Source organism: Chinchilla lanigera, unplaced genomic scaffold (genome assembly GCF_000276665.1).
Source record: "Chinchilla lanigera isolate Chin_1 unplaced genomic scaffold, ChiLan1.0 scaffold00041, whole genome shotgun sequence".
In the NCBI taxonomy this organism is placed as follows: Eukaryota; Metazoa; Chordata; class Mammalia; order Rodentia; family Chinchillidae; genus Chinchilla; species Chinchilla lanigera.
Genome location: NW_004955442.1, coordinates 18,359,350 through 18,369,648, shown reverse-complemented (window position 1 = coordinate 18,369,648; position 10,299 = coordinate 18,359,350). Strand labels below are relative to the sequence as shown.

Genomic DNA, 10,299 nt, shown 5'->3' with positions numbered 1-10,299 from the left:
CGCCGCCACCGCACGTCCCCCGCCGGCGGCCACCATGAGCACGGGCCTGCGGTACAAGAGCAAGCTGGCGACCCCAGGTGAGCCCGGCGCCCGCCCGCGTGCCCGCGCGCGCCTTTGTCCCTGCCGTCCGCCCGCCTCTCACCGTGTCTCTCCGTCTCTCCCCCGCCCTCTGGCCTGGACCCGCCTGGACCTGACCGCGACCCCGACCCGGACCCCGCAGAAGACAAGCAGGTACGTGCTCCCCGCCTTCAGCTTGTCTCGAGGCCCGGTCGGCTGTCACCTATTGTAGCATCAATGCCGCTGGCCTCCAGGCGCGACCCCGCCCCCGCCGGCCGTCATCCAGCCAGTAGAGATAATCGATAATCATTGTCTGTGGCGGGGTAGTGCCGCCAGCCTGGAGCTGCGGCGAGGAGTGGGTGGGCCCAAACCTAGCCCTCTGACCCTCACAGCAGGGCCCTGGGCCTCTCCCGAGGATGGGAGGATGGGCGATCTCCCTTTCCCACTAGTCCTGTGCCAGCATCTCCTTGCTGACCTGGCCGATAGGCCATGTGTTGGGGTCCTGGCTTTGGGAGGGAGGGGTGTCTCTGGGTCCACCAGACAGTCTTCCTCTCTAAACAGCATGAGCCTCTGGTCACTCCACTTCACACCCTGCACCCTTATCCCTATACACTAGGGCTAGGCTATAGCCCAGACTGGGAGCCTGGGTCTGAGTCATCCCAGTGCCTAGCACAGGTCCTTGAACCTGGAGGGTACAGATAGGCTTGTGACCTTCCAAAGGGACTGACCTGGTCCCCACCCTTTGAGAATACAGGACCTAATAGGAAGTTGGCCTGGTTACCTCTTGTAGACACCTGATTGAGCTCGGGGTTAAACTAAGGTGTGAGAGCTAGGAGTGGAATGGGGATGGGTAACCAGGTGGGCTGCCACGTATATTACTGTGCTGCTGGCTAGCCTCTCTGGCTTGAGCTCAGCCATATTTGGGGAGGAAAAATGGGCTCAGTTCCGGCAGCAGAGAAGCCTTCACAGCCCCTGTCATCGATGGAGGTTCACACATGGCATAGATGCACGGCAGGACCTCGGCCTTGGGTGTATGTAGCAGGCGGGGCAGGAGCAGGTGGCAGGCGGGGTGAGCTGGGGAGTCACTGGCTGCCCTGCCCAGGGACCGATGAAGCTCACTGGGAGGGGCTCCCAGGAGATGCTGGGTGGAAAGCTGTCTCCCCATCACAGCAGGTCAGACAAAGCCTGAGCTGTAGGGACATGCACTGCCAGGCTATTGTTTAAGGGAGAGGGAAAGAGTAGAGGCTGCCCAGACAGCGTGCAGGCTACTCCTGGGCCTTTGGATGCTCCAAGCTTGGCCTCGGGGCACTCTGAGTCACAAAGCTTGGTACCTGCTGCTCAGCCCCAGCCGGTTGTCTTGCCCATTGCTGCCAGGATGGGGCACCCCTCTTCTGCCGAGGTGTGACCCCTTCGGGGCTGTGTCTGTCCATCCTTTGAGGCCAGCTAGGAGACAGCCTCCTCCCCTCCTCTCCCCTAGAACCAGATGGGGAAGCACCATGAAGGCAGAGGAAGGGAGCCCCAGGAGCAGGGCCAGGGGGCCAGGTGTCGAGTGGGCCCTGGTGGGTCTGGAGGGACCCAGAAGCACACAGTAGCTTCACTGTGACCACTGAGCCTTGGCCCATTCAGGTCTCCTTCTTACTCTACACAAGGCGAGGTAGAGAAGCAGTGGGGGCTCTGCCAGCCCCCTTTGTCCCCTACCTCCTTCAGGCAGTGACGGGGCTCTGTTGGCTCTGGCTGCTGCTGCTTCCTGAGCTGACTCGGGTGATTCTAAGAATGGAAATGCCTCGAGAGTTACAGGCACCAGGAGGAGGTGGGCGAAGCTGTGTCAAGAGGAAGCCCTGAGGAATATTTGTTGTGCCTCAGGGACCAGAGATAGGAGGTGGCAGGGTCCCTCCCACAGAATGCACAGGTCCTCCTTATGCCCGGTTGGATGTTGGGACAGGCAGGCTGGGAGATGGCCGTAAGACTCCTGCTGTCCTGATCAGGGGCTTCCCAGAGGCTGTGCCTTCCCCATGGGGAAACTGAGGCAGACTGAGACTAACAAGCTCTGTTAAACTCCAGGGTGTAGTGTGTCAGGGTTCCCTCTCAGCCTGAGGCACTGTCAGCCTGGGGCCCTCAGATGGACAGGCCCTCCCCAGCCATCTTCCTGGACATGTCCTGGACCCAAGATGACAGCTTTTCTGGGCCAGGGCTTGGCTGTATCTGAAGTGGAGCCTGGGGTGGAGATTGGGTGAGACTCAGCCCAGAGGCTTCCTGCTGATCCAGACTACAGAGAGAGCCCGTGCGGAGGCTTTGTGAGAGCCAGGACTGGGGAGTGGGTTGAGAGAGCCAGGGGCCCTGTGGCTGCCCTCCTGCCTTGGGAAGAAAGGTTCTCCTGTTCCCAACTGTGGGCCTGCCCTCCTCCCAGGTGCCAGTGGCTTCAGGCACCCCAGCAAAACAGGGCCTTGCGGGAGGGGGGCTCTCCACCGGTGTGCCAAGAAGGGAGGGCCGTGGGGGAGGAGACCTTTCTATGCTCTGTGCGCACTGGCCAGACGCACTTCCAGTCATGCTGGAGCTGACCCAGGTTCCCTTTCCTGGCCCCAGGGGCGAGCTTGTTCTGATTTTCCTGAGGTCCTAGAGGTGGGCAGTAAGGAAGGGGTTTTGGCTCTCAGAGGGCCGTTTCCGGCTCAGCAGACTCCTGCAGTTCCTGGGGTGGCCACGCGGGGGTAGGCGTTCGCTAGCCTGAGCAATCCAATGCCCCGTTTGTCCAGTACTGTACTGTGGGTCAGAGCAGGCAGGGAAGCTCTGAGGGGAAGGGAGTGTCCACGGGGACATGTGGGGGTCGGACCCGACTCCATCTCCTACATCGCCTCTGAGGACAGGGGCCATCTAGAGGTCATGGTGGCCGCGCGCGCGTTGTGGGCAGAGGTTTTGCCAAGCAGCAGGCTGGCCAGAGTTTCTAAGTTTAGAGAGAAAGGGATCGTCCCATACTCTGTGCTCTTGAGCCCCCGCTCGCCCTTCGCTCACACTAAACCTCTGCGGAGTCGGGGCAGGTCCAGGTGAGAGGGGTGGGTTCTGTCCTCTGCGCCTTTCCTGGAGGTCTGGGGACGCCTAGCGGAGAAAGAATCCCGGCCAGACACACACAAGCGCGCGCACAGTGGGGTAGGTGAGCCCCAAAGAGGGACAGGAGCCCAGGGAGAGGGAGGTGTCAGTGGGTAAATGGGTGTGCCGCGACATCGTCGGGAGGTTTTCCGCCCAAGTCTGCATGGAGAGCACGGGTGTTGAATGGGGCCGGTTCACGCGCGGTTGCGCGTGGGTTGGAGCGTCCCATGGCGCCCTCTGGCGGGCGGCCGCCGCCCCGCGTGTCGGGGGCGGAACGCGCGGCCTCCACGGGCACCCCCGCCCCCGCCCGCGTGCGGACCACGCTTCTGGTCCGCGCGTCTCGCTGTCCAGACGCCTGGACCCGGGCCGCGGGTGGCAACACAGGGCTCCCAGTCCTCGCGGCGCCGCAGCCCCTCCCCGTGGCTCTGCTGGGCCCTGCCCTCCGCAGCGGTTTCCCATTGGTTCCGCCCGTGCCCCAATTTCTAGGCGACTGTCTCCCGGCGACGGCGGGCGGGGCTCTCTCCACCGCCCCCTGCCGCGAGCGTCCGCGAAGCCCCGCCTCTGTCCGGGTGCGTGAGGGGGGCCTGCCGGGTCTACGTCGCCGCCACGGCTCGGGGCGGGCCCGCAGAGGCCGGGGGAATGGCTCAGATGGCCTCTGGGGCCGGTGGTCCCCCAGGGAGGCGCGATCCCCACTCCAGGCTTCGGCTCTCGGGTCCGCAAAACTGGGGCGAGAGCAGGGTTTAAAAGCAGTGCCGCGCGTAAGTCTTTAGCGAACGCCAGGCTCGGGTTGGCCTGCCCGGGTCTGGGGGTCTGAACGTGGCCGGCAGGGTCTCAAGGGTCGCCGCGATGGACTCGCTGGCAGCGCCCCAGGACCGCCTGGTGGAGCAGCTGCTGTCGCCGCGGACCCAAGCCCAGAGGCGGCTCAAGGTGTGTGTGTGTGTGCGCGCGCGTGTGTGCGGAGAGGGTGGAATGTGGGTCAGTGTGTGCACACTTGCCTGGCCAGGACCCACTGGATCGGGGACGTGGCAGGGGCCGCAGGGCCAAAGACCTTCGAGGGTGGGCGCTGGGACCCTGCGGTGGGGGCGGCTGAGCACCACTGTCTATAAATAGCCCCTGCTCGCCTGCTGCTGCAGCTGCCACCCCCAGGGCTGGATTGGGGCCAGGTGGGCCTCCCACCCTGGGTACTCTGGGGAGAGGTGAGTGTTCAGGCCTAGGCTCCTCCTGCCTGTGGAGGCTTCTGAGTGTCTTAGGGGTCTCAGTCCTGGTGCCTTCCGCCAAGAAGGGAAGACATGGCCTATGCCTCGTGCGGTCTACCATCTCTCTATGCCCAGCCCCCCCTCCTACACAGTTTTGGGTCCCTGAAAGCCCCTGGCTGTGGCCGGCAGAGAGCTGCCCTCTTCTGCCACCCCCTCACCTGTTTTCCCACCTTCAGGCTTTTGTCTACAAGCCCTCACCCCATTTTTGCCAATGAAATGCCATACCTTTGGGGGATACCATCTGCAGCCTCCTCCTCCAGAGCCAGGTAGGGGATAGGGCATTGGGCTGCTGCAGTGGAAGCCTAGTATGCCCCTGACCTGCCTCACTGCCGCCCCCAGGATATCGACAAGCAGTACGTGGGCTTCGCCACACTGCCCAACCAGGTACATAGAAAATCGGTGAAGAAGGGCTTTGACTTCACGCTCATGGTGGCTGGTGAGTGGGCCAGGCTGTTGGGTGGAGTGGCTGGGGCCACTGACCAGCCAAGTTCAGGTGAGAGGGGCCAAGACCTAACCCAGCCCCTTCACTGTACTTGTGGCTAGGTGAGTCGGGCCTGGGAAAGTCCACACTGGTCCACAGCCTCTTCCTGACCGACCTGTACAAAGACAGAAAGCTGCTGAGTGCTGAGGGTAAGTACACCCTACGTGTCCTGGCACCAATCCACCAACTCCTACCAGGGGATTCCTTAAAGGGGACCCTTCCAGGTTCACTCCCACTCTCTTCATGGTGTGGACCCTTATTCAGGGCCAGAAGAAGTGGCCTAGGTCACAGGCTGTGTAGGACCAAGGCACTGGGATGGATGAGCACAAGCAGCTTGGACAGGCTTTCAGAACAATGCCTTCCTTTTGTGCCCCGCAGAACGCATCAACCAGACGGTCGAGATCCTGAAGCACACAGTGGACATTGAAGAGAAGGGAGTCAAGCTGAAGCTCACCATTGTGGACACACCAGGCTTTGGGGATGCTGTCAACAATTCCGAATGGTGAGAAAAGCCTGGCTGGAAAATGGGCCCCTGCCCCAGCCAACCCCTGCCTCACCGGTCCGGCGGGCAGCCTCACCGCTGGCCTCATGATCCTCCCACCCCCAGCTGGAAGCCCATCAGTGATTATGTCGATCAGCAGTTTGAGCAGTATTTCCGTGATGAGAGTGGCCTCAACCGCAAGAACATCCAGGACAACCGGGTGCATTGCTGCCTATACTTCATCTCCCCGTTTGGGCATGGGTATGTGAGTCTTCACCACCTGCTGAGTATCCCTGTAGCCGTGCTTGTCACTGTGCCGCCGCCTCCCCTCACCGTGCCCATCCCACCCCCCGGCTGCTCTCTGCAGGCTGCGGCCAGTGGATGTGGGTTTCATGAAGGCTCTGCATGAGAAGGTAAACATTGTGCCACTCATCGCCAAAGCTGACTGCCTGGTCCCCAGCGAGACCCGGAAGCTGAAGGAGCGGGTGAGCCTGCTGTGGCAGAGCAGCCTGGTCAGAGAATCTGGGGCACAGGGTACCAGGGGTACCTTGCCAGCCCCAAATCTGACAGCTCTTGCCCTGCCACTGCAGATCCGGGAGGAGATCGACAGGTTTGGGATCCATGTGTACCAGTTCCCAGAATGTGACTCGGATGAGGACGAGGACTTTAAGCAGCAGGACCGGGAACTGAAGGTGAACTGAAGCCAGGTTGATGGAGGGTAGAGGTGGTCAGGGACAGAATTGGAGCCCACATGAGACCCATTCACACAGGGCTTGAAGGGCTGAGCACCCAGGTCTGACCTCTTAAGGTCATAAGTTGTCCTGACGGTAAGAGACCTATACCCGGTCAGCAAAGGCCAGAGGGTAAAGGTGACCCAAATCTCTGCCTGGCCTGTGTGGGTCACTGGGGCCTCACCTGCCTGCTTAGTGGGTCATGGAGCTGTTGCTTGGGTCACCTTGATGCGCTTCCCATAGGTCATCAGCTAGTCTAGTAGCCCCATGGCAGTGGTATGCCCTGGCTTCCAGAAACCTGAGCTACAAAGGGTGGTGACTTTGGGTGTCCCAGCAGCTAGAGTAGTAATGACAGACCCAAGCCAGGGACAGGCGCTGCGGGGCATGATCTCAGCTGTTGAGAGGAAGAGGGGAAAAGCTGTGTGTTTCTTGATGGGGAGAACGGATCTGTAGGGGAGCAATGTAGCGGGCACAGCCTGACAGAGGTCCTGAGGGTCTGAGCTGCGCAGGATCTGGCTTCAGTGGGCAGCAGAGAGGCCAGAAGACAGGTGATGCCAGGATCTCTGGGGAGGGGGTGTTGGTGATAGGGATTCTGGAAGGGAGGCCTGGTGCTGCCCCCCACACCCTCTCCAGCCACTGTGGGCACTCACCCCACTGGACCTCTGCTCCCCTGCCCCCAGGAGAGCGCTCCCTTTGCTGTTATTGGCAGCAACACGGTGGTGGAAGCCAAAGGGCAGCGAGTCCGGGGGCGACTGTACCCCTGGGGGATCGTGGAGGGTGAGTTGAGGCCTGGGATACTAGGGATGGGGTGGGAGGGCTTCCCCGGTAGCACCCACCCACTGCGCACTCCTGCCCCACAGTGGAGAATCAGGCGCACTGCGACTTCGTAAAGCTGCGCAACATGCTCATCCGCACTCACATGCACGACCTCAAGGACGTGACGTGCGACGTGCACTACGAGAACTACCGTGCGCACTGCATCCAGCAGATGACCAGGTGGGCCGTCCCGATGCCCACACGGAAACCCGGCCTGGCCCCCGCCACCGAGAGGGTTGGCCATGTCCTTTCCGCCCCGACCTGAATTTTATTCCGATCCTCAAATCGGTGTTCTACAGTGCCTGATCTCCCCAAATCAGACCAGGGGCCTTAGGCCGGGCAGGAGACCCTCAGGCATGCCCCAGCCCAGCACTGTAAGCCTCCCAGCAGTGCGGCCCCTCCCTTCTCTCCGCTACAGTAAACTGACCCAGGACAGCCGCATGGAGAGCCCCATCCCCATCCTACCACTGCCCACCCCAGATGTTGAGACGGAGAAGCTCATCAGGATGAAGGACGAGGAGGTTGGTCAGAGGCGGGGGTGGAAGGGGTGGAGTCAGGGCTGGGTTGATGGGGCGGGGCCAGGGCTGGGCGTGACTTCCCAGGGCGGGTGGAGCCTGGCCTCTCGGGTTTCCTTTCTCACCCTGACTCTTGTCCCCGACCTCAGTTAAGGCGAATGCAAGAGATGCTGCAGAAGATGAAGCAGCAAATGCAGGACCAGTGACCCTGCTGCTCCAGCCCCAGTCGCCAGGGATAGACCGCCTGCCTCTGGCCTCTCCCACCCCCGGACCCCAGACTGGTCTGGACTCCACCCTGGATTCACTTGGATCTCAGAGGGGCCTGGACCCAACCCTAAACCTAGAGTGGCCCTGACGGGACTGTTCCCAACCCAGAGACGTGGAGCCACGACCCCCCCTCCCCATGACCCTAATTTATTCTTGGCATCTGTCCCTCCAGGTCCTTTGTATCTGTTCCCCGGGGGCCTGAACAACAGTGCTTCCCCCAAAAGTCAGTCCACTCTGGCCTTGGGGGATCAGGAGCCAACTTGGACACAATTTCCTAGATTCCCCTCCCCGAGAAGGTCAGAGCACCCAGGCTCCAAGCCCTGCTCAGGCAAGGGGATAAACCAAGGTGGAGGAGGGGAAAGGGGCCGGGCCTAGTTCCCCACCCCTGTGCTGCAGAGCGAATTCAGGAGCCCCCTGTGCCAGTTTCTGTGAGTCACCCAGTGTATACTGACACCCTACTTTGTGCAAGGTGCCCGGGTCCTCCCTTACCCAGTCACCCAAACTGGGGACTCCAGCAGGCAGGGTTGGGCTGCTGAAGCAGCTGGGAAGGCACCAGAGGAGAAGGTGGAGCCTTCTTGTTGAGGAGGGTGGGACCAGCCATTGAAGCAGTCTAGCCTCATCCTCACAACCTCCAGCAAATGTAGAGGGCCCCAGGGGTAGGGGGCGGTGGGCCACCCCCTGGCAGCCCTCATGCCCAGGCGGCTGTACCCTGCCCGTAGCTCGAGGTGCCCTCTCCAGCAGCACTGTGGTGCTGGTATCTCAACCCCTCAGCCTCTTCCATTTCTCCACCCGCATGACCCCCCCGACACACACACCCTGCCGTGCTCCGTTTTGTTAAGTTGTGAATGCCAAGTCCTGTCCTGGAGACAGGAGAACAATGTTGGTGAACGTCGCTGCGGGTGTCCGAGTGTTCCGTGTGCCCCTGGGAGCGGGTGGGGTCCGGAAGCCCAGGCAGCCGGCGGGCCCTGGCGATAGCGCTCTATCTGAGGCTGCAGCGCTGGTCCGAGTGGTCTCCGGGTTATTTCTGGCCCGGTAGCAGCCCTGTGGTCTGTGCGGCGGGCTCAGGGCCCCGTAAGGAGCCGGCTGGCTCTCTGGCCAACGCCTCCCGCCCCAGAACAAGCTGGGTCACCGACCTCTCGCCATGGGCTCCCGTGAGTCTGGGGTCAGGTCTGCTGGTTCCTGGGCAGTGCCAGGTTAGGCGGGGTTCTGGTCACCTTGGCTTTAATAGGGAAAGGGTTGGATAAAATTGGGGAATTTCAGCCAGTGTATGGCGTGATCAGGTGGGGAGGCAGGGCACTTACAGGGCTATGTGCCCCAGGAGCTGCATGGAGTTGGGCTCAGCGTCCCGGACACTCAGGGACGCCACCTGGGTGCTCCCCACCTCCTCATCTCAGCCCTTCTCTTCTAGGGCCGCACGGGGCGCTGAGCCTACTGCTGCTCCTGCTGGCGCCGCCGAGCTGCGCGGCTGTGGGCTGCCCCGAGCCGTGTAGCTGCGCAGGGACGCAGGTGGACTGCGGGCGCCGCGGGCTGACGTTGGCCTCGCTGCCGGCAGTCTTCCCGCCTGACACCACAGACCTGGTGCTGACCGGCAACAACCTAACGGCGCTGCCGCTGGGGCTGCTGGACACACTGCCTGCGCTGCGCGCCGTGCACCTGGGCGCTAACCCCTGGCGCTGCGACTGCCGCCTGGTGCCGCTGCGCGCCTGGCTGGCCGGCCGCCGGGAACGCGCTCCTTACCGCGACCTGCGCTGCGCCTCACCCCCTATCCTGCGAGGCCGCTTACTGCCCTACCTAGCCGAGGAGGAGCTACGTGCAGCATGCAGGCCCAGCCGACTCTGCTTGGGGTCGCTGGCAACGCAGTTCGCGCTGCTCTGCCTTGGGCTGCTACACGCCCTGCTCCTGGCACTGCTTCTGTGCCGCCTGCAGAAGCTGCGCACCCGCGCCCGCGCCCGCGTCGCACACCAGTTACCCTTGACCGCCCCGTTGGTGGATAAGCCCGATGAGGCGGGCGAGTCCTAAGAGGAGCGGACTGGCACTAATCATCGTGGATCTGCATATTCGACAAAACCCTGCCCGAGAAGCCCTCGCCCTCTCTTGGACCCGCCTTGGCCTCTGCCCAGCCTCCCAGCCTCTCCAAGACCTGAAGGCCCGAATCCACGTAGGACAGAGTGAGGCGACCTACACCCTCTATGCTTGGGGAGGTGGAGGCGCCTAGCTACTGCAGCGCAACACCTAGGAGCCTCCCCTCCCCAACTTCGTGCTGAATAAACCCTTCTAATCTGGCCTGTCTGCACCAGCGACCATGGATCCCATTTGCTGAACCCCAGAAAAGGCCTCAGGGAGGGAGCGCAAGGGACACAATCACATCTTCACAGTGAGCCCAACTGGCCTGGGGCAAGCAAGAGTCAGGGGGCAGTGTGGACAGAGAGGACATGCGCAGCAATGTGGACAGGCAGACTGAGGGTGCTCAGCAGATTCTTGTAGGCACTGAGGGAGCACGAGTGTGCTGAGGACAGCTCAGGGCTTGAGGTGACCCCTATCAGTCACCCTGCTGTGTGGAGAGCTTTCAGAGCAGCTGGGACTCCAGCGGAGTCTATAATCCATGTGGAACTCC

General features: G+C 62.2%; 2 protein-coding genes across 8 annotated transcripts; both read left to right on the top strand.

Moving 5' to 3' along the window:
* On the top strand, nt 1–8,577 carry Sept5 (septin 5). 6 transcript variants are annotated; one of them, XM_013517958.1, is made up of 13 exons: nt 1–77; nt 221–231; nt 4,571–4,660; nt 4,734–4,830; nt 4,938–5,024; nt 5,254–5,377; nt 5,483–5,617; nt 5,724–5,841; nt 5,947–6,048; nt 6,768–6,864; nt 6,948–7,083; nt 7,322–7,424; nt 7,568–8,577. In XM_013517958.1, the coding sequence occupies exons 4-13, from the start codon at nt 4,821–4,823 to the stop codon at nt 7,622–7,624; spliced, it is 969 nt and encodes a 322-aa protein (XP_013373412.1). In that variant the 5' UTR covers nt 1–77; nt 221–231; nt 4,571–4,660; nt 4,734–4,820; the 3' UTR covers nt 7,625–8,577. The 6 variants fall into 6 exon arrangements, with proteins under 6 accessions (XP_013373412.1, XP_005391831.1, XP_013373410.1 ...); XM_005391774.2 differs by lacking the exon at nt 4,571–4,660; XM_013517956.1 differs by lacking the exon at nt 4,571–4,660 and having other exon boundaries at nt 7–77; nt 173–231.
* Nucleotides 8,578–8,669: 92 nt separating this feature from the next.
* Gp1bb (glycoprotein Ib (platelet), beta polypeptide) lies at nt 8,670–9,985 on the top strand. 2 transcript variants are annotated; one of them, XM_005391772.2, is made up of 2 exons: nt 8,670–8,836; nt 9,094–9,985. In XM_005391772.2, the coding sequence occupies exons 1-2, from the start codon at nt 8,827–8,829 to the stop codon at nt 9,702–9,704; spliced, it is 621 nt and encodes a 206-aa protein (XP_005391829.1). In that variant the 5' UTR covers nt 8,670–8,826; the 3' UTR covers nt 9,705–9,985. The 2 variants fall into 2 exon arrangements, with proteins under 2 accessions (XP_005391829.1, XP_005391828.1); XM_005391771.2 differs by having other exon boundaries at nt 8,670–8,878.
* Nucleotides 9,986–10,299: the final 314 nt, after the last annotated feature.